The 24,170-nt window shown below is 40.3% G+C and overlaps 1 protein-coding gene across 3 annotated transcripts in view; it reads right to left on the reverse strand.

The window, feature by feature from the left end:
- The window catches only part of fbxw7 (F-box and WD repeat domain containing 7), a 137,768-nt gene that overhangs the window by 12,980 nt on the left and 100,618 nt on the right, over positions 1-24,170 (reverse strand). For 2 of the 3 annotated variants that reach the window (XM_034231255.1, XM_034231256.1), the window contains 6 exons: positions 8,948-9,030; positions 7,460-7,601; positions 4,196-4,330; positions 1,823-1,946; positions 1,515-1,651; positions 844-957 (listed from right to left, as the gene is read on the reverse strand). In XM_034231255.1, coding sequence (XP_034087146.1) covers positions 844-957; positions 1,515-1,651; positions 1,823-1,946; positions 4,196-4,330; positions 7,460-7,601; positions 8,948-9,030 — 735 coding nt within the window. Of the gene's footprint in view, positions 1-843; positions 958-1,514; positions 1,652-1,822; positions 1,947-4,195; positions 4,331-7,459; positions 7,602-8,947; positions 9,031-12,941; positions 13,304-24,170 lie in introns of those variants that run through there. The other variant, XM_034231257.1, reaches the window with a different exon arrangement.

A 24,170-nucleotide genomic window follows, 5' to 3' on the forward strand; every position in this document is an offset into this window, starting at 1 on the left:
CTCGACCACTGCTTTTCTTTTTAATACACGCAGCAGCCAAAGCCTGTGTGGCTGCAGCGGCCCCAGCTATGAATACTAACACCTCGAACGAACATGTGCTGTGTAACAAGTCTGCAAAACGGCCAAATGTAATGCAGATCCAGAGAGGATGTGTTCATGTGACGGGGGAAATGATTATAATAATTAACTATCAGGTTAGTGGGAGCTGAACAGATGTATTTAAGTTAAAAAATATGTATTTGTTATGGTTTCAAAATCTCCTTTCTGACAGTTAACTGAACATCTTTGAATTTTAGGACATCCTCTTCAGTTTTGGGAGACAGCTAAGAAGATTTTTCTGATACCTTATGGACCAAAAATCGAATCCATTAATTGAGAAAACCTTATGTTCAGCCTTATTATCAAATAGAAATGTTTTCATGTATAAGTAAGATAAGATAAGATGAACCTTTATTAATCCCCGTGGGGAAATTCAGTTGTACAAAGCAGCAACAGGGTAAGCGTGAAAAAACAGGACAGCAAAGATTCACACAGATTAATAAAATGAAAAATAAATAAAATCAAGATTTTTTTTATATATAATAATGATAATAATAATAAAAGACTATGAAATAGGAGATGAGTAAAAATAAGAGTAAAATAACATACTTATGCCTAAGATAATTTTGCAAAAGTAAGACGATGTCTCCTTTACTTCCAAATCAACAAGTCTGAAAAATGAATGAAGTTAATTAAACTGCAACTAGATGTCTTCAGGGCATTAATGTCTGAGAGCAGCGCAGAGGAAAAGGGAGCCATTAAGATACAAAGAAAGAACAACAGGAAGTAGAAAAGCACCCTTACCTTTCCCGTGATGGCCGACCACACTTTGAGCGTGTTGTCGTCCGAGCCGCTGACGATGCGGTTGCCACAGAACTGCAGGCAGGTGATCACGTGGTCGTCGTGACCTTTCAGCACCTTCAGGTGGGACAGGGAGACAAAGAGAGACGTGAGAGTGAGAAGGACACGGAGGACGGGGGGGATGCAGGATGACACAGCAAGAACTGAGACTGACAATGACACGACTCTGGTGCTTTGAACATCAAAGAGGAGATAAGAGGGACATGCCATCAAGTGCTGCAGGTGTAAAACAGTGTGTGTGTGTGTGTTATACTGGGTCACAGGACTGCTAGCTCAGCACATTACAGAGCACACTTCTTATGCATAGGAGTATGAAGAGCACACTAACGGATTTACATCAGCGGTGGCCTAACACGACCCGGCTGTTTCTAGAAGAGCATGAGGCACATTAAGGAGCCGCTCTAGCATGCAGGTCAGGCTTTAAGTGAAACTTCTCAACAGGCAAAAGACAAATTAAGTCTTTAGACTGAAGGACAGAGATCAATCCTGTGCTGCAGCTCAATCTTTCAACATCAAATACTGCAGAGACCTGGCCTATCAGCAGCTTTCCATCAACCCCGGTGACTCAAAGCCATTTCCTATCAGATCTCTGTGGAGTTAGGAGGGAAAGCTACCTTGGGTGATTTGAGGTCCCCTCTCCTCCAGTTGGTGTCTATTCTGTGCTGCCTGATGTAGGCACTCTTCCAGGGGCTGTGGGTGAAGCCAGGCTTGACGATTTTCCTCTTCTTAAGGGGCAGAGGCTCATCGATGCCTGTGAGGACAGAGAGGGAAACAGATTGGACTCGATTCACCTCTTAAAGTTTATTTTAAAAACAGGTACAACTACATCTTTCGGTGTCGCTTCACAGCGGAAGCTCCAGACTGCCCCGCCGGGCGCCTGCATGTCGTCTGTCTGCAGCTGTTGCAAAGACTGGAGACTCACCTTCCTCCCTGCATTTCTCCCTCCACAGCAGGTTGTCTTCTGCCAGGATGCGCCAGTAGCGACACGTCTGGGCCGCTTGGAGGAGATCCTTCGGTTCCAGGAACGACAGCACATACAAAGCCAGCTGTTGAAAGAAGAGGCCGAGGAATATGAGAGGTGTAAATGGAAAAGAAGATACAAAAAGGAGCCATTATGCGCTGCTGCGGGCGTATACAGCAGTATAAACGCCGCACAGAAGAGGTCTTTCAATTTGCAGTAACCAAATCACAGTAACAATAAGGAGCAGCTGAGAAAACACACTCGCCGAACAAACAATATTAACAGCGTGAATCTAACTGACAGCGGTGGACAATGGTGTTGCCATGTAATTGAATTCCCATTTCTATTAAAGCTTAGAAATACACAATAGGAGATCACAGTGATGGTATTAATGCCAGGGCTACAGTTCGTTAAGCCAAAGCGCCATCAAAGATAGAAACCCTGCTATAATGAGCATTGATCTGGACCCCTGAGAAATAGAAAAAACCCCACTATATTCTGTTGTGTTTTTCAGACCTATTCAAACAGGACTGTATTTGGACAAAGGTCTGATCCCACTGTCTGTAGCTACGAAACAAAGCAGAGGATAAACCATGGCTCATAAAAAGACTAGGATTATGGGTTTATTTTGTAGGATAAGGTATAACTCGTTATGCAAATATTGTCCTTTTATTATATTACAATAATCCAAAATGATAACGACCCACTGCACGCTGTGTGAAGAATTCAGGAGCCGTGTCATAGACACCAGGATGATCAGGGGCCGGTTTCACAAAGGCATTTTGGGTCAGTTAGTAACGTTAAGTCCTCATTGTTGCCCTTTAGACTGAACAATTAATCGTGTATAATTCCTCAAAGCCTGAAGTGAAGTATAATAGCTGGTTTAATTCAAAAATAAATCTAAAAATATTCTGTTAGTGTAATTTAAGACGTGGTCTCTCTCTCCTCATCTCCTCACATTTGAGAAGCTGGAACCAGATCATTGGTTGGAAAATGTTGTTACTACATGAAAAATAAATAACATTCATCAACATTTTTTCTTGATGAATGATTTCTTGTTATGCTATTTGTTGAATAGTCCAGGTGAGGTATTCCTGTAAATGTTGAATTCTTGAAGATGTCAAATATTTCACCATGGAGGGAACAGAGCTGAGATGTTTCAAAGTGTTGCTCAGTCAGCCGTGTTTTTTCATTTTGGTAATTTACCCAGAATACAGTGCAAATTAGTCCAGTTGTCTATACAGAACTTAACAGCCGTGTGCAACTAATGAATTTAGATAATCTATCTGAAAATAAGGCCAGATTCAAGTCATGGTCAATGTTTACCTTTGCTAAACCTTAGCCCCTGATCTGTATCTCTCTGAAAGTTGGTAGATTTGGAGTTGTTTCCTTGTTGTATCTGACTTCTTGCAGTTCACAACTTCTTTGACAACATTTTAAAGAAGCTTTCATGTAGTTTTGTCTATTTGCTGCACATTTTCCGGTATAAAAGTTTAATTTAAGGGTTATTTAAAATCTTATGGTCCAGACAAGACCCACAAACCTTGACACGCCTAAAAATCACATGAAAGCTCGTCTAAGCCAGTAGTCATTACCGCGCTTCAGGATATATGAAAAGTTTTATGAATGGACCCAGAGCCTCCGGTGATTGCTTTTTGAGCCCTGACATACACCGCCTTCTGCTGATTCTCTTCATGGTTTCAATTTCAACTGTATCTGTAATGCAGCCGCAGGGATTGTCCTGTTAAAATTACTTGACAAACCCCCTCAATATATCTCCAGCAGCTCAGGCAGAGAGGACAGACAGAACTATCAGAGGCAGTCAGAGGGACCAAATGAAAAGAGAGGGCTCGTGTCCTGGTGAAAACACACATGACGATGTTGTTTATTTGGCTTTAGAGCCGGAGGTGCTGACACCTTGAAGTCTTGCATCCTGTTGCCTCACTCTTTATGCTCTCACCCCCTTCCTTTCATCACAACACCTGCCAGAGAGACAGGAGGCGAGGTTTGAAGCATTTGATCAGCTACACCAGATACGATGGATTGAGGCTGTTCTGTGAGCGCCCCTCATGTGATGTTATCGTCACTGTGGCACTTTGGGGTTGTTTGTATTGTCAGTTATGATGCGGAGGGAGGAAAAACAGACAACCTGCTGTGATGTTGTTTGTTACTCTGAAGGATGCCTGCGACGGAGTTAGGGCTGGAGAGAAAACCTTGTCTCTGTCACATATTGTACATTAAAACAATGTCTACCACGAGGGATCCCCGCAGGACTCTGTTCAGGAGGAGATGAAGTTGTGTACTGATAAGGGAGACAGGGATTCAGGGACTCACCTCTTTGGGAAGCAGGGAGATGAAGTCTCGCTGAAACTGCGGCTCGATCACCTGCATCATATGTTTGACTTGTGTGGGCTCACAGCTGTCAATCAACTCATCCAGCGCCAGCAGCTTCTCGGGGCCAGTCCAGCTCTGCAACACAGAGGAACTGGGTTTAACAAAAATGTCACATCCTAGATAATATACAGTAAACAACATCCAGGTACCTGTATTATTTACAATATCAATTTCATACTCTCTTCGTGTTAACAAAAATAATTCCAAACTTGTAATTGCCTCTCCCCAATATCAAAGTATACTGAACGCTCTTTATCAAGGCTACAAATAATATGTCAGATTCCTTAATTATCCAGTTTACCATTGGCATGAGAGTTTGGACAGTAATGCATTTTTCTGCTTGCAATTTAAATTCACCCTGTTCACTTATTTTAATCACAATTTCCATCACATTCCTATCATTTATTTCCTTGTCTCTAGGTGGGTTAAGTGACTTTGTAAAGTCTTTCACACCAAATCATGTATCAACATACTTTCTACTGTGGTTTATGAGAGTTTTTTTCTCATAGGATATCAGTACGACATTGTTGGCTTTCAGTCTCCTGCTAGCTTTTATTTGACTGAAGTCTTTCCTCTCGGTATTCTCTCTGTACTGTCCACTCCAGAGGTTCTCATAATAAAGGGAAACCCATTGTTGGTTATACCAGGTGGTGTTCAGGAGTTTAAGTATTCGCCACACCCAACACAGCTGTAGACTTAAGTGTTAACAGAAAAACATAGCAGCTGATCGCGCCAACTTATAGAGCTCAAAGTAGACGTCTAAGCGTGTCAGCTCTTAACTTGGAAACATATTCGGCCGCGTGCATTGTGTCTGTAACACGTTAATGTTTGCTACGTGCCCTCAGTGGCAGCCACAGTAGCTCCAGGCACCTTCCTATTTCTATCAACAAACACATTAGTGGAACATTTGAACATCAAGAAGCAGGCTACCAACAACATCATCATCATTATCATCAGAGCCCTGAGGGGTTATTTCTCCTGCCTTTACATTCAGTCCTTTAACTGCAGCTGATGACTATGTTGGACCCATCGGTTGTTTTCCTCTGTGCAGCGCAGACATCTAACAATGATTACAGGCTACGAGGCAGGATGGACAACCTGGCACACGCCAACCACCTGTAATTTGGCCGCTAAAAGCTCCAGCCAGAGGTTCTTCTGGAGGTAATCAGCGGCTTCAGAGACCTCCTCCATGGCAACGGGACGACCGCGCAACAGCTAATTATGTTTTACCTCAGTTTTCTGCCATAGATTATTGGCATGCTGTGTTTAAACAACTGCAGGTTCACAATTACCTGGGATGGGATGTTTTACTTTACACTGTTAGTAAGGCCCCTCGCTTTTGTTTGTTATGTTTTCATAATGCAGAGAGTGTGGTATTTACTTTGCAAAGGGTGTTTTTTTTTTATTTAAATGAGTAGTTTGTCTATTTGAAAATTACAAGCAATATTTTCAGGAAACTTGGTGTGGTGTGGGCTAAGAAGAACATTTTGGAGCGTATCCAAATCACACAAAAAAAACAAACAATATTTTTCGCATATGAAACAACCCTGGTGGAGGTCATAGCTCTCCGAGAGCCCTTTTAAGTCGAGTACGTTTCTCAAGACTCCAAAACGTTTGATTCTGGCGTATAGAGCTGAAACAACTCAGATTGTTGAATATTTATTTTAATATGTATTCTTAGAGTTTCCAAGACATTCCCACTCCTTCGTCAGTTACTAGATTCTTACATTTCCAAGAAGTTCTGACAGTAATCCCCTGACAGCCGATCGTGACAAAAACCAGGAGTTAACAACTCACCGATGCATTGAGCAACCGTGATGAGCTGCTGATACAATGCTTCTGTTCAGACATGCAGGGAAGTGTTAAGTATCTGCTAAAATAAACTTTTATAGTATCATAAAGATTGAAATCAGGTTTTGTAACTGATAATTGAGCTTTGATTACCGTGAGACACTAAAGAGGCAGTTATTTTAACTTTTATACTGCCTGTGCCTCATTAAGAGAACATTGTGTATTATGTGTTATTTAAACGTTCCTTAAAAGCTTACCAATGTATTGTATCAGTCCAGAACGTTGTGTGATGCCTTTTCAACTTATTAGCCCTCAAACTAGATATATTATTTAATGACTGAGCTTTAGAGGTGCAAGTAGGCTGATTTAATACCAGAGGATGTAGCCAGGCTAGCTTTTTAGAGTCTTTATGCTAAGCTAGTTTGCTGCAGGCTGTAGTTTTATATGTTATGGAGACATTGCAATCTTCTCACTAAAAGGGTGAATTAGTGTATTTACAAATTTAAAAATTCAAACTAATCCTTAAATGTAATGTGCATCCTTGTGCCCAAAATAACACAAGGTATTTGGATATTTTTGTGAAACCATTCTTTCTCACTCGCTACAGGCTAGGACTGGACTGGGAATGTACAGAATGTAAATGCAGCGCAAACGCCTGCAGCCCTTTAAATTAAAAGACAGTAGACCACAGCAGGTCAAGCATGAAGACTGATATACGTATATACGTAAAATAAACACTGAGGTGTCAAAGGATCGCCCAGCTCCTCAAACATAATGAGTTAAAGATCTCTCGGGTAATAGAATCCCTGGGCTAAACTATTATATATTAAATCAGAGAGACCCCTTCAAGCTAATATGTTTAAATGGCATTCTATTTCCATGAAGTCTGAATTTATTAGATGAGTTTTACTTGAAAGAAATGGCTCTAATATGTTACATTTGTAGAGACCATAATGAGGGAGTAAAATGTATATAAAAATAGGTTAAACTATGAACGCTGTAGTATGTCTCCAGAAAATGACTGAAGGGCTTGAAACAAGATACAATACGTCTTTAAAGTTTCTTAATCATGGACCACAAGTTGCTCATACTGTCCTATGATAATGCAGTAACAATACATGACGAGGTGACAACAAATACTGCAGTGACTTAAACTTCTTTATATCAGAGGGACATGTGATGCTTTAACTCTGCTTTTAAGTCTGCACAGGTACGGCTAATTCCAATTCCACGCAACAGTGACTATGGTAATGTGGTGGGCCCCAACAACAAGGCAGCAATTATCCTGAGACTAAGTGAGCATTGATTGGGCTCAACATCTGCTTTTTGATGAGCTTTTTCTCCAGGGGTTTGAAGGTGCCCAGGTGGGGGTAAAACTAAAAAAGACAAAGGAAAGAAGTTGACTGTGCTCACCTGAAATGTTCGGAGCCATTCCTGGAGCCCCGTGGGAGGCTGGATGGAGGTGATGCGCCGTCTCTGCTGCCCCTGACCGTTGGCTGCTCTGATGTGGCCAAACGTGGTGGGTGTGGCCGGACATGGGACAATTCCTGTCGGACTGCAATTTAAAAAGGAAAGAAAAACCTTCAAAAACTAAAAATAATATGAGATCTTCAAAGGAAAATGGCCTACTGCAGACATTACGGAGAAGACTTAAAAGCTCTGCTCTCTACATGAAGTATGGTAACAATATGGGAGCATTACATATTACGGATGCACGATTAATGAGCACAATAAGCTCAATATGAGGATATTTTGTTCTTCCTATTTGCTGCTACTTTTAAAGATTTGTCAAATAATGTTGTAGGCATTTAAGACTCATAATGGCCTATGGGTCACTGTAACAGCAAATAAGTATGTTTAATATTTAAAGCTGCATTTAAAACTGAAACATTATTGCCAATTACTGATCTAGCTTTTGCAATAAAAGTTGAAATACACATTTGGGAGCACGTTTTACTCTACTGGGCAAATGGAAATAATGTTTCCTTTTCACATTATGATAATTCCCTTAACTTACCACCACTCTTATTGTGTATACTTTATGGCAAAATGAACAGATTTGTTTAGGATAATAATGGAAAAATATCTTTGAATTATGTAGGGGTATCACAGTTGCTATTGAAGCTAAAAGATACAAATCCTGTTAAAAATGTAAATAAAATGATCTTATGTCCATATCACACAGTTTCAAATGAAATGTTATATAGGTCAGAGAAGAAAAAGCTAATTTGATGTTCAGTGTCAAAATCATAAATATTTGCCTCAAAGATATACTTTACACTCGGAGACTTCAAAGTATGCACACTCCCACAGACGTATGTTCGTATACACACTCTCCTGTTGTAATAACCTGGGTGTAGAGGCAGTGCAGGACTTCAAAGACCTCCGTGTGCCCTCGCTATGTGAGGGCAGCGGGCCGGTCACACCCTCAACACTTCCATTCTGCTCGCTGACAGCAAAATGCAAAGCTGGGCTCCATTTCATTGATTCATTTTTAATGGGAGGGGAAGCTGAGCCAGCTACACGGCAACATTTACGGTTAAGTGGCTGTGTTGAGTCTGAATTGTAATGTGGCTACATGTGAACACACGCATTAAATATTCAGGGGAAACATCTGGGACGGCTGGATGGACGCTGGAGATACAATATGATGTGAAGCAGCATTCTGTTTGAAGACACATCACATCTTTGTTCACGCCTCTAGATGTCTTCTCATTATTTATTTTCATGTTGTGGGTTCATTTGAAACATGTACAGCACTAAAATAAGGAGATATGGCTGTGCAACTCTTCTAAAACCCTTTTAAGCCTTTGGTGGGAAACAAATGCAGGACACCGCAGGACGATTACATTGGGAGAAGGGGTTTCTCTTTTGGGAGACTTGGGGTTGGAATCTATTTACCTTGAATAGTCAGAGCCTTTGCAGGGCTTTTTTCCTGAAGGGAAAGATCGGACCTCGGGGCCATGGTCCAACTTTCTCTTCATCTGAGAAAGAAAAAAAGACAAACATTAGAAACCATCAGAGCATAACAATGGAGGAGACTAAAATGTAAAACCCCAACACAGGAAACTAATTATCACAATGCATCCTTCTGAGATGTAAATAAAAACAAGCACAATATATAATTTGGCTGGAGGAAGCAGTCCTGGTATGTGTTGTGTAATCCATCATTGCTTCAAAACACAGTCACTTTTCTTTTTGAGTGAAAAGCCAGTTCTTGCAAAACAAATTTAAAAAAGGACACGCCTCACAGAGGTTTTTAAAAAAAACAGGGGTGGAAGCAGAAAATTGCTTTTGTATGTCACAGACTTTGTGAAAAAACTTTCTGTCTGAAATCCAGCGTATTAAAAACACGGCAGTCTTATGCAAATAGGGAATTAAACTTGAATGCATTGGCTACAGATCTTATGTATTAGCATGTTCCATAGCAGGTCTGTTTGTAGATGAGATAGTAGGATACAAAGCAGGTGCTTGTTGAGCAACCAGACACCCCATAATATCCAGGGGCAGTCACACATTCACACACTCATCGCTGAGTGTACATGCAAACAAGATAACCACAATATACAGAAACTGCTCCAGGGCGGGTACAGGGTGCAGTCTTTGGCATTGAAGTTGTGTTTCGTACTGATAATTGACAAAAGAAAACACAGCGAGTCGGTTCTTTATCTATTTCCATCACCTGCATGTGCTCACACACACCCAAGTCAATCCCTGTTACCACCTACCCAACTGCACAAACAAAGGAGTCTGTGTGAGCCCGGCGAAGCCAATTTTCTTCTCATCCCGAGCCTCCCTCAACACACATGCAAGTGATCACCCTCTCATCGCAGGTCCCTCATGATACACAAGCTAACGGGAGAAGTGTGGAGCCAAAATGAGATGTACAATGAAACACTGTGGCCTTGTTCCTTGATTAATTAAACATGTTTAAATGAAAGTTTAGCAAGATCCGATCACTGTCCTTCAGTTTCAACCTCAAGGAAAGATAAAAGGACATTTCAATTTTTTTATTACACATCATCTAAAATCAGCAATGCAAGAGCCACTCGCAGAACCACAGGGGAGATTAATTATGTATTCCTGCATTGTAGTATATTTTGGGTCTAACAATCATTTCTTTGTACTTTAATTTAGGGTCAAATTGGATTTGTCAACAGATGCAGTGCAGCCTGTTGTGCTGTAGCACACAATCTGTGCTACAAATGTGTTGCAGAACTTCCATCTCCTGCCTTTGTAGAAACTCACAATGGCTTTCAGAAAAGCAGAAACCACATTCAAAATACACTTTTTTTCCTGCCCTTTTGAGGCAAACAATTCTTTATTTTATGTTTTTTTTTAAAAAGAATGTTATTGTAGTATTTGACCCTACACAAGGAAAAGCTTTTGACTCCATCCTGTCTGACTCTACAGTAGCATGATTACACGTCTCCTCAAGATGTGTGTTTTTTGTTTATCACTATAATTTAGCGAGAGTGTATTTTTCTCTCCGTTTTTTCAGCCTAAGAGACACATTTAAGTTGAGAACACCATATAGTATTTCAATGATGAGAAACAATACAGAAATGCAGAGGGTTGAGCGGGATTATAAACAGGCTTCCTCATCTCAGTATTTAAGCTGGACTTCAGAAGGAATCAATGCACCAAATGTCTGAGTTTATAGAGGCATGTGTACATGACCAGCACGCCAACTCTTACTGCAGGTTAGATGCCCCCTGGACATTACTCTGTGATCCGACCAGTCATTTGTGATATTTCCCTCACAAAATAGCTACTGTGTAAAGCCGCAGGGGGGATTCAAGGGAAGAGCCATGCACACCTTGAGTCATTTGTTACGGAAATGCAAAGAAGAGGCACTTGGGAATGCAATCTATGTGGCAAAAAAACAAGGATATTAAGTCTAAATGCCTTCAAATAACTTAGTAGGTCTATGTTTGAAATTTGTGGCTGACACTTTGTGTGCTAGGAATATAAAACGGGGGGTTTGTAAAATATTCTTGCTTGTTAAGATCTTAAACCCAAATGCCTTGTTCTTAAAGCGGTGATCTCACTGCAATGGCAGTTCAGTAGCCAAGGAGAGCTTGGGTGTGTGTATGCATGAATTTGTGTGCGTGTGTTTCTGAGAGGGAGAAAAAAAGGGGGAGTGCTGGTTGGCTTTGAGTGTGTGTTCATGGAAGAAAACCTCACTAAATGCGGGCGTGGAAAAAAAAGCTGCATGTAACCAGCCTCTACTTGTGTTTCAGCCTGGGAAAAAGGTAACCAGAGCGCGCAGTGTTTGTAAATCACCACTAATCACTCCACCCCTCCTTCCTCCTGGCGTTCCCTCCCCTGTCTGGCCAAGAGTACGACAGATGGATACACACAGAGTGTTAATGGTGTTTTAAAGACAGCAATCACTCTTACATAAAGTCTTGATTCAATTCAACGCAGACTACATCCTGCAGCATCAGTCACTTGAGGAATATTTCCTCATTTCTCAAGTACTGTTTCAAGCAGCCGTTAAACCATTTCATCATGTCAATCAGCAGCATTTGAGAAGAGAAACTCATGCAAGAACTGGCCATTTTGGAAAGCATTTGTAAGTTGTTGGGGATCTATGAGCACCGATCAGTTCAGAAAATGAGTTAAAAAAAATTAAAAATAATCAGTCCTGGCATTTCAGATTAATTCTTTACCATCTAAAGAGCCACATAAAGATATTCAAGCTTGAGGCGGTGACTTCAAATCCTGATAATATATGATGAGAACAAAATGGATGTAGAGCACAAAAGGGTCAGCGTTCAATTCAATAAACTATTGGCCATTGATTCAGACTGGCATTTTCACTCAATTATTATAACTAATTGAGTAAAACCTTCAGCACTACACACAAAGTGCACACGGCTACACAAAGGGAACAAGGGAGTATGACTCTGAATGAAAGGTGATTAACAGTGTTGACAGTACACACACACACACACACTGCGTAATGCATTCCCTTTCATATTCTTGTTTGTACTCCGCATTTGAAACTAAGGGAGCATCTTTTCATGGCTGCCGTCCAGCTCAATACACCCAGCATCCTTGAGGATATTCTCCACCTCACGCAGTCTGACACAGTGACCCATTATCTGTGGCTGGAGCCTGAGGCGAGCGCACAATGTCGGGGGGATATCTGCTCCAACAGGCAGTAGCAGACTGATCCCATGCATGCATCTCAAGCAGCACTTTGGTCACTGCAAGATAACCACTGCTGCATAATGTGGGATCATAATAACCCTGCAAACTGGGAGGATTGCAGAGAAAACAGGCTATTTGTGTTCCTGGAACTGATTGTTTATTACAAAAGTGTTAGTATAAATGTTTAAAACATATAAGAAGGTGATATCAGCCCTTTATATGTAGTATATGTTATAACTAGAAGAGGGGGAGTAGAGGGGAGGACCCCAGTTGGTGTACAGGTGCAGGGGGTATCGAGCCAACGATGAGGCAACATTGGGTTTTATTCCAGCCAGAAACAGGGGATTCAATAGTGAATAACGTGGAAATATGAACATATTTATATCCAGCAGAAATGCCCTTAAGTGCAATAGCAGCAACCCTAGTACAACCATTAGCTCTGATACAGTGGCGTTTATTTACAGGGCTGAAGTTACTACGGAAGAACGGATGCCAAATCGCGTCGTGATTGAATAACATGTAACGCAGCGCTAACATAACATAAGCAATAGGGCCCGGGAAATTAAAGCGCCGTCTCTGGGGACGAGCTACACCGCCGCGTGCATCCTCCGCAGTGGCCGTGCAATCTGCCGCGAGAGGCGCGTCAAAGATAATGAGGGCGACAGAGCGAGTCAAACACTGGGTGATAAGAGACGCGGATGTGTTGGAGGTTAATGCAACCAGAAAGCTTACTCACTTTGTAGAAAATCATCTTTAAAGTGCCGTAGAACCCCATCCTTGTAATCCGGTGTGTTTCCCTTTTTCCTCTTCAGTGACAATCGGTGAAGTCCAAATGTGTGCACGCGGAGGGGAGCGGGCTGTGACAGTGCGAGGGCAGCGGACTTTCAGGTAAATCCGTCTCTGATGTGAACATGCTCGGGCACGTCACTGAACAGGCGTGCATGCGGTAGATCCCACCGGTATATGCATTAAAGCAAGAAGAAGAAAAAAAGAAAAAAAGAGAGAAAGAGAGAGTTCTGCGGTGTGACGCTGATTCAAATCTGTCTGTCGGCGGGGTGAACAATGCGATGCGACGCCACACGCCTCCGACCAGCCTCAGCGAGAAGCAGGGAGTGAGCAGATGAGGGAGGAAGAGGGTGACACTCGGCAGAAAGGGGAGGAGTGGAGAGCGTCAGAGCAGCAGAGCAATGCCCTCTCCCTCCTCAAACAGGATCGGATTACAGCCTCCCCGGTGGAGACCGTAGGAATGGTGCAGTCCAACATTCAACACTGTGCACAACGCATCCTCCGCGAGCAGGACATCTGTGAGGCTGCATACAGGGACCGGATGGGGTGTGCATTTTGTGTCTTTTTGCATTAAAAAAAAGGTGGACACACTTGTTGCAGAATCAAAAACACCTCATCTATGCACCCTAACTCCTCCTTATCTATTTATATTTGTGTTCTAATTATCCTTGTGCATATTCCCATGTGTACTCTGTGTTTGTCTAATTCTGTTGCTGCTATAACACCTGGAAACCCCCTTAGGGATAAATAATGTATTGCTATTTAACTGCATTTTATTACGGTGTAAAATATTTTTTGTTTTATATTAGATTTCTTGTTTTTTTATATTTTATGTATGCAAGTCAAATTCCTAGTATGTGCGAACCTACCTGGCAATAAACCTGTTTCTGATTCTAAAAGGTCCGTCTTATCTTTATACCTTTTTTTCACAGAAGGAATCCTCACTTCTCAAACGCACTGCATCAAATACATGATATAAAGATTATATGTGAATGGGCCTCAATGTAAAGCACATATTGCATTGTGGGAAGAAACTATATACATTAACTCAGTTGTCCTGCTGAGTTATTGTAAAGCAAACAGTATGCCATTATCATCCATCAGGCAGAAACAGTGTGAATGGATCCACGTCTGCTGCACCTGCTTATTTGCACACATGGTACACTACAGGCCAATATTTGCATTTCAGCGCAGCAGGTAATGAGGGATTGCACCTGCCCAGTTAAAGCTACACTGCTGATGGCTTCTCAACAGCCTCAAGATGGCAGCTTTAGTCTAAAAAGATTGAACATTTAGTGCAGGTGAATGGAAAGATATTTGTTTAGCCATGTTGTTTAGGCTCTTTGTTCGATTAATTTGGACACTTTGAGAGTAGATCATATTAAACCGTGTTCCTGTGCTATGTCGCTATGCTGCAAGAGAAATAATTTGAAACATAAAACTTAGCAGCACTTATTAACAGCGACATCTTTGTGTAGTTTAAATTAAACTCTGAGCACGGCTTCTTGGGATGCCATAACACTATTTTCTCAGTTTTTGATATCCAGCTCATACCAGTTTGGAGCACCCCATTATCTCTAAGATTTGCTACTCTTGACCTCACAAGACATCAGAGATAGATCATGGAGACACGGGACACAATGTGCGGGTCATGGGAAAGACTCTATTCACAGGTGATGGAGCATCGAGACCTGGCAGCCTTGCAGACACCGCCGGCTAACACCTGTAATTACTGCCTGACCTGCCACAGGAGGGGGGGGGGGGGGGGGGGTTCAGGGCTTGTTACTGGAAAGAGAAACTTGGCAAGAGAGTTCTTTATAACAAATCTGCCACAGTTTAAGCTTGAACAGTTTTTGGGACAAAAAAACGTATGTGACATGCCAACCATATTTTTTATTTGAGAAGTAAATAAATCATGGAGAGTAAAAAGTGGATACAGGAGATTTTAATTCTGAAGTGGAGCCGGGCACTATATCTATATAGTATCGATATAATGCAATATGATCATTTTATGATATCGCATTAGTGTCTTTTTATGGGTTAAAAGCTGCATTACAGTAAATGTATGTAATTGTTCATACTTTCCCGATAGTTCTAACTCCATTTCTTCATTATATCCACATTACTATTAATTATTTATCTACATTTCATTGAGTAAATATATTTTTCCTAAAAGCACCAATAATAAAACCTAAAATATCGTTGCAATATCGATATTATCAATGTATTCGAGTAGAATTATTGTGATATTTGATTATGTCCATATTGCCCAGCCCTACAGACATACACGCAGAAAAACTCAAACTTGTGGATGTCGGGTGCATCAGACAGAGCTGGTCGACCTTTGTGTGTGTGTGTTTAAGGTGGTCCTCATGAGAAAGGCCCTCTCGCTGCTTTCTGCAGGCTCAACCTTTACACAGCACATTGGAATGCTTGGCATGTGAGAGGGGTTGCACTGTGAACTTTCAATGAGCCGCGGCCTCCTTTGTCGCTCTCCTTCTGCCAGTTGGTAAAGCATTAACAGACCCACCCCCCCCACACACACACACCCTCCTCCTGAAACTGACCTTCTGCTTTATCAAAACCAAAATCCTGCTGCTCACACATGGAGCTGTGAAATAAAAACTCAGAGGGACCACTGCTTTTATATACTTTGTTATTATATATGAACAAAGTTGTTTAAGGTAACAGTGCTCCTGGACTATGAGGTACTTTTTTATTTATGTTTTTTAAGACTGTGCATGCTGTAATATCATTATCTTATATGATACAGTTCATTGTCTCTTATCTATATGTATACGCTAATACAAACTGTACGAGGTAGTGGACACCTGCATTCCCCCAGGTCTATGAATAAAGTCTTTGTCTCTCTTTTATTCTTTCTTTCTCTCTTTCAGACATTGGCTTTCTTTGCTGCAATATTTAAACAGCAGAGGATGTGTAAAAATACCCTCATTACATCGCTGTGCAGCAGATAGCTTGTGGCGAAATACAAATGTTGTCTCATTTGACTGTGCACAAATAATAGACATCATCAGTAGCAAGGCACCGCACATAGGTAAGCATCCTTGGTGGTGATGAATAAACAGATGAGGACATACTGCAAAAAACGACAATTTATCCCATCAGTTAATGTAGTGATAATTGTTTGATTGATAAACAGATTGATATCCTTAAATCTATACATCTATAAACAGATAGACTGAGATTGATCTGTAAAATGTCAAAGTAATGCCCAGCTTTATTTAGCTAACAAAAAACTGTACTTTAAAAACAAAACAACAATCCTCACATTTTTGAAAGTTTAAAAAAATATATATTTCGATCTATTAAATTATCACTTAATTAATTGAAGGACAGAGAATTACTCTGCAGTGATTCAGAAAGTGTAAGAAGGCAAAAAAAATCACTGTATATGGCTTTTCAAATGTGTTCTTTGTCTATTATGATCTCTGAGTTTTGGACTGTTCAGGTTGTGAAAAGAAAAAAAAAAAAAATCAGTCATTTTTAATTGAGGCGTTAAATGTAATTATCTACTTTGACACATAACATTTCTGTTGAGTCACTGCTTAATCAATTACATTCAGAAGAGGAGTTAAAGGTCAAACACCTGTTCTGGTGCTGTTGGAGGAACGTGATTGGACTACTATTTTCCGAATCAACAGATGTTTGCGGGATAAAGCTTCACTACGGGAGAAAAGGAGCTTTCTTGAGCAAATGTTTAATGTGAGGTGGTGAACTTGAAGGAGGCAAATACTCCTTGGGCAGTGATGCATCACTAAACAGTGCCAGGTCATTGTGCAATTGTCCTCTCGTGGAAAAAAAGAAATGAGAAAACGAGGGGGTCTCCTCTCAATAGATTTTCCCTGAAACGGTGAAGTGCGAGGCCCATTCCAGGCTGGACAGATGCACGGCGTGTGGGGGAGGTTTGATGAATAAGGAAACCATGGATCATGGCATTCGGCAAAGGGTAATAATAGCATCATCTGCATGGAAGTAGAATTAACATATCCTGCAGCCACCCACGCGACTAAAACATTCACGTTTGAAAGGGTCAGGTCAAAAAATAAATTAAATCAAGAGCCACTGGTATCTCCCTCCTGACATCAGTGTTGTTCACGGAAAATAAATGAAGAACAGGGGTCAACTTGAAATTATTGGCAATTATTTAGAAATAGGAGTTTCAAATAGAGGCAATATGTAAAACGTATGCAAGTAGAGAGGAGATCATTCAAGGGAAATAAGCTGCAAAACGGCACATACTTGAGTTAGGGCTGTATCCGAATATTCGTTCGTTTGAGTACTATTCGGGTGGCAGCCGCGCTGCACTACGTCTGCCAAACTAAATGTATTGAAAACTCCAATATCAACGCAAGAGCTTGTGCCTCTTCGGAGGGCTAACACTTAACCATAAACGTTATCGTTTACTTTCTCTGTCTTTATATGTAGATATAACTTTTTCTCCGTTGTTTCCATAGCAACAACAACTTCCTGTCAACAGCGCTAACTCTCCTTCAAAATAAAAGCATGTCCATACAAAATAGGAAGCCAAGCCAAATTACACTTAAGACATACACAACTGCAACGAAAGTAACACACAATATGCAATATTCTTTTAAATTTCAAAGAACACAAATTGGGTTATATACATTAACAAATAAATAAGGATAGAGGGAGTCGTTTTTTCTCATACTGAACAATCTGTGCTATTGTATTAGCTGTAAAGTGTCTCTACTGTAGGCTATTTTTATTATATGTACAGCACTTTGGCTCGACCAAAAATCGTTTATAAATGTGCTATATAAATAAAACTTGATTTGATTTGAAATAACTATAAAACAACAATACTGTAGAATAACAAAATGAATGCCGTGAATAAACCGAAATACACGTGTTGAAGCGGTTCGCTGCTGATTATTACCCCCCCCCCCGCGCGGGTCGAATATTCGCTGCTGATTATTACCCCCCCCCCCGCGCGGGTCGAATATTCGCTGCTGATTACTACCGAATATCCAGAGCCCGAAAAATGGTATTCGGGACAGCCCTAACTTGAGTTGGTGAGGAGTACAAAAAGACTTGGCAAAAATGATGCAGAGTCTTAATTGTTGCTTATTACTCACTAAAGAAAATCTAAATGGGACTTTATGTCAGTTGATGAGTGTTGAAGTCTCATATTATGATTACAAAATGCTGTGTAGACTGTTCATAATGTTTTTTCGTAAGTGGTACGAATATAAACTTTTTAAGAAGAGACATTTAATTGCCTTTATGCAACCAATGCCTGTCCACAATGAGGTTTGCTTTAACATTTAGCAGAAGCCAGTCGGGCAGAAAACACAATAATGATGCAATGCAGGAAATAAATGTGCCATCTCCTAACTGTAAAACAATTCTAAGAAGAGCAGGATGCTGTGGGCGTATGACTTCCTAAGAAAAATAAAATGTGTCCTGCATCTGTACGGCATCTATAGTCAGTCATAAATATAAACAAATGTGCCCTATAACACAGGATCCATTGTTGAACAAAAAAATCTGGACTTCCCCACAGTTCCCCTCCAATATTAAAGCTACAGAACAGCGTGGACGACAAAGATGAACCCCTAGATCTGCAGCATGTTTCCATCAAACAACATTACTGGGATAAAAACAGTCCTCCTGTCTTTATTTAGTTATGTGTACTATTAAAATTGACCGCAGAGCCCTCAGAGAGGCCATTAAAGACAGAGAAGCTGATTTCCCCAAGGAAAACTGTCAGTCTAAAGTGAGTGCTTAGGAAGGATGAAATTGGCCTCAATATGAACAACGAATATAGTAAATCTTCACGAAGAAATGCCAAAGTATTGCTCCATTTTCAACCCTTAATATATGAATATGAAATCAATGTGTCGAAGTAATGTTTGCCATGTCATAGCTGTACAGACCTCTTAGAGAACATTAACATTGGTACCTATTTATGTGGATAATTATGTAAATGATGCTGTATGATGTCCTTTTGTTGTTCTATTTATGTTTTTATGTTTCATGTGGAACTACTTGAGCAGGTCTCCCTTGAAAAAGAGATCAATGATCTCAATGGGATTTATCTGTATAAATAAAGGTTTGAAATGAAATGAAAAAGCATTGGGAATATTATAATATGTGACCAGATTCTGAACCCCCAATTTAATAATCTAAAATGTGTCAAGAGTTTCAGATTGTATGCATAAGAACTGGCAAGTGTTTCATGAAGAAATCAGTAACGTTTTTCAACAGAAGTACACTGCAATCAGTTCAAACAAGACAAGAAAGGATTTGTTTAATTTCTGGCAAAAACTCATACAAATCTCAGCGGAGGAGAATTACGTGCACTTCCTGGCAGACTACAGTTCCTCCCTGCGGGACAACAGAGACACCTGGACGACATTCCGATGTCCTTGTAGTCCCGCTGGGAGGAATTTTTAGAGGTGGGGATAAAGATGGAAACTGCAACACTAGTTTTTCCTCAAGAGGTGTTACATTTTCTAGCACTAGAAGTAATGAAGTCCAACAAATCAATGACTAAATGTGTGTCTCTTTGCATTTTAAAGACTTCGATGCTTTCAATCGTTATGTTGTTCAATCACAAGCATCACACTTGAATACTGAGGCCTTCAGCTAAGAGTCCAAAGCATACATCAGCTCAGTGGCACTAGATGCTGGAAGCTGTTGTAAGAAAAAGCTTCAAACAGAAGAGTGTGACCCTCTCTAACAGCCACTGCCTCGTTACGTTTGACCTTCAACATGGGGAGAAGTTGGCCAGCAAGTTTGGATTTTTGTCAGAGAGTGACTTGTCTGAACTCCATCACCTTGCTCTTTTGTCCAAAGTCAAGCTTATACAGCCCAGAATCAGGAGTTTGTCCAAGATTATTTTACAATCTGTTCAATTATATCTGTGTACCTTCCATCTGCAAGATAACAAGTATTTGGAAAGAAAATCCATCATGAACAGGCGAACAATAGTTGCCATATGTACAAGCGTAGATAGAAGTAGCAGTGGCGTTTTGGACACATGAACGTATGTGAGCAAAAGACACATTTTAGAGTTTTAAAGCAGCTCTTGGTTCTGTAGAGGAAGAGGAATGAAACTTGGATCTTCCCTAAGTCAAATACCTTCTGTAAAAAAAACTCTAATACACTTAACAGTAAGTACCTCTGGAGGATGTCATCCAGTAAGAGCTCAAACGGAAAATTGTACAGGAAAAATAAATCACCTTAGAGGTATCAACATTTCCCTGCCTGTCTTATCCTCCCTCGACGAGAGGCCTATCTGTTTTTCGCGTTTGGATGCAGCCTGAGCTGTCATATCTCATTCAGAAATGAAAGAGGGTTATGGAAATGTGTGTGACGAGCCAGGTGAAACTTGGCTGGGGCTGGCATCAACATTTAGACAGAAATGAATAAACCTCTTTAATCATCCGGAATTACCACTCTGCATCCCAGATGAAGCAGAGCAAGCCAAGCTAAATATGTTTCAGAGGTGACTAGATCCTCAATATCAGTGCTTTAATCCTACCGATCTCTATCTAGTGGATAAGAGACCACGTTGCAGAGACATCTATTGTCCGCAATTACTTTTGAAAGGTGATGACAGATGATGGACTTTTTTTTGTTGAAGATATTTTTTCTTTAATCTAAATTACATTTGTGATTGACAATCTTTGTTGTGATACTTTCATGAGCATAAACATTGATGTCATCAAACTTTGGTTGAAAACAAAATAGGCCACCACAAACGTGACCAAAAAATGAAAAATAAAATTGAATTGCCATGAAGGCTAAAAATGGTGTATTATTTCAGTTAACAAACTTTGCCATCTTATTTATATTGAAACATATTTTTAAATCAATTGTACAGTACATTTTGCTCTGGTAATCCACTGGAAATCCACCCCTCTGGTGGGATCAGGATAATCCAGTGTTTTGGAATCAAACTGATCCCAATCCTGTGTTGTCGGTTTGAACTACCCGGTTTTGAAGATTTGATTCAGATTAAAGCTTGGATTTGATTTCCTGATCTGATATCAAAGTGATCCTAATCCTGTTTTTTGGTTTTGAACTACCAAAAATCCAAATCTGATCAGATCAGATAGGGATTAAAAGTTTTTGAACTACTGGGTCAAGAGGATGTGACCTAAGGAACCAAGGATCAAGTCAAATATTTTAACAGGTCTCTTACCAAATGGATCGTCACACAATATTGCAACGTGATATAATCTATGATGACTTTAATGATCTACTTGTGCCACTATGAGATTGACATTTGTTTTTGTTTTCCTAAAAATGCATCGTCAACTATTTGAAGACATGCCATGAGATTTTGTTAGAAGACATTTATAGCCCCTCAAGATTTGCAGCTGCTTTGCTGATCCCATGATTTCTCATATAGTACCATCATTGGGTCTAAATTGGAGTTTTCCAATCATTTTGATTATAACCAAATATGAGCAAAACTAATTACATTCCCATCCGTCTCAGCTGCTAAACATTATAACTTCTACACATCTGCATGTTAGCATTGTCATTATGAGCATCTTCACTTGCTAACGTTAGAATTTAGAACAGTATACAATAACATAGTGTTGCTATATGAGCTTCACACACTCTGTATAATTAGAAGCATACTTTATGTAAGCACTTTTAAGATAAGCTTCGCAAAGGTGTGCCAGTACAGGACGAACTCAAAAACAAAGGATTTACCTTGTCTAAGCCAGGGGTTCCCAAACTTTGCCATGCCAAGGACCCCCATATAGCATTACCCTCTGGCGGGGACCCCCCCTGTTGCAATTTTTTGCCTCGCGATGGAGCGATGCAGTGCGTTGCCACTACATTTATGGCCTTTTGCCTGATCAAAGCGGTCACTCTGCTTTTTTTGCCTGTCATAGCCCCACTGCCCCATCTGAACCATAGATCTGAACACACACCCAAACAACGAGACCAGTCAAGTCCATTTGAGATGATGTACTCATCTAAAACTTGGAAAATGTCTCTTCATGTGGCCCTACCTTCTAGTGCTTTGCAAAATAATATTTCCTCAACAAAGTTGTCTTTTTAAATAAATCTGATGTATGCAAGCAATTCTGCGACATTTGCTACATCCGTGCTCTCATCCAGCTGCAGAGCCAAATATTCACTAGCTCTCACTTGCTCCAAAAGCTGAGCAGATACTCAGTTTCACTCTCAGTAGCGGCAGCTTGATTCTGATTGGCTTGAAGGGCGGTCGTGTGATTTAAAAACAAAAAATATTAAAAGATTGGCATCAAAGGACACATAGATTGATAGATATGCAGTTATTAATAACATTAAAATGTAAAAAATGTAACTTATTAAAAAAAAAGAAATGTCCCCCTTCCCTCAAACTTTGCGTGACCCCCATGGCGCCCCATGGCGCCCCCTGGCCACTGGTCTAAGCCATGTAAATAAAAGGGTTCGGCATTTAATAATAGTTCAAGGTTACATGCCAGCGGCACTACTAATTAGAATAAAAGACATTCTCATCGAGCATTCTCAACCAGAATCTGATGGTGAAGAGCGAGTTGAGGGGCGCGGTGCCATCGCTCTTAACAATGTTCTGCTAAAAGTTTCCTTGAAAACCGTTTTACTGCAAAGAAAGATCCCATAGATCAGAATAGCACAGAGTGTCTTTCCAACATGGTGAGGAACAAAAGAGCAAAGCGTGCCGTGGTTCCCCCCCTGCCTGCTATGATGAATGGGATGACCAGGTTCAAGAAAGAGGAGTACAGGAAGGAAATGATGAGGTTGAGGTCCTTCTTCAGCGGTTGTTTCTGAAGATTAAACTCGGGTGGCTCCTACTGACGAGTTCAACTCACTAATGAGGTCAACTTAAAGAATGCAGTTAGAATATCTTTGAAGTTGGTTTAGCCTTAAGTTAAAAATGCAGCTCTTATTTTGTCAGTCCTATTCTTGTTAATCAACTTGTGTAGAAAAGTTGCACAAATTGAAAGCGATCAAAAACAAACGTTTGAAAACAGTGAGATACTCCCATGTTGACACAGAAATCCAATTTCCCGAGAGTGAAGGGCACATTTGATCTCGTTTAGATGTGACTACTGGCCATGCTTTGAAAGCCAGAGTGTTTGGGATTATGGTTATCTCTGATGCACCACCAACAGAGTGGGTGATAGCAACCTTTTTAAGTGCCTGACTTCACTGCTATCACCTACCATGTCTGATGGCACCAACTAACGAGACTCATATCATGGTTTTATGTCTAAAGAGAGAGGGTGACACCAGTGTACACATCTTTGTATCGCTGTGGCTGAACATGAGTAATGCAACATTACAGCACTGCAACTTGGCTGCCGACTGGATCTAACTCAAGTAAACTCTAAGTAAATGAAACCACTAAAGCACAAACCAACGGCTGTTAGGATGGTTTATATGGTGAACGTTTTAACAGACAGTTGCTTATTCAAATAACCAACCGTTATAGAGAAACATAGTTTTTAATTGGTTTCTGTCTGAATGTCAACTCCAATTGGCTCTATTTGGTCTCTACCAACTCGTAAGATAATATCTGTCTGTTCAGCTGGTAAATGCTTAACTATGATCACCAGCTAGTCACAAAATGTGGCCGTCTGCTGTTTGGTGCAGAGCAGTTTATGTGCAGTTTTCTTTTATAGCTTTTATTTCACAGAAAACAAATGATAAAAAAAAAAGATTATACTTGCTTTAAAAAACAATCTTTAAATTGTTTAATTAAAAGACTGAATAATTTAACAGGTTGACAAAATGATCATTAAATATGAATTAGTTGTAATTATCATTTCAGCTTTAATTAATGAATTAGTTAAATACATTTGATTAAGTGTAGCTTTCATCGCTGTAAAATCAGTTTTGTATTCTCCCTATGTATACTATCTTGGTTGATCATGTCAGTGAAAGAGAGACGATCTGAAGGCCCTCTTTTGACTGTGATGGTGACACCAAGAACAAATCTTGAAATAAAAAGTCATAAGTCGCTCTCCTGGTGAATGCATCCATTCAAATGTCCTGAATACTTTTTCTCTATTTTCCTACTACTGCTACCATCAATCTTGTATCAATGGTATTCAGACTGCACTGAAATGCATCTTTTATCCCTCCACATTAACGAATAGTGACGCTTAATAGTGGTATGCACTGTGAACACAGAAGACATGAA

Source organism: Gymnodraco acuticeps, unplaced genomic scaffold, assembly GCF_902827175.1.
Source record: "Gymnodraco acuticeps unplaced genomic scaffold, fGymAcu1.1, whole genome shotgun sequence".
Lineage (NCBI taxonomy): Eukaryota > Metazoa > Chordata > Actinopteri > Perciformes > Bathydraconidae > Gymnodraco > Gymnodraco acuticeps.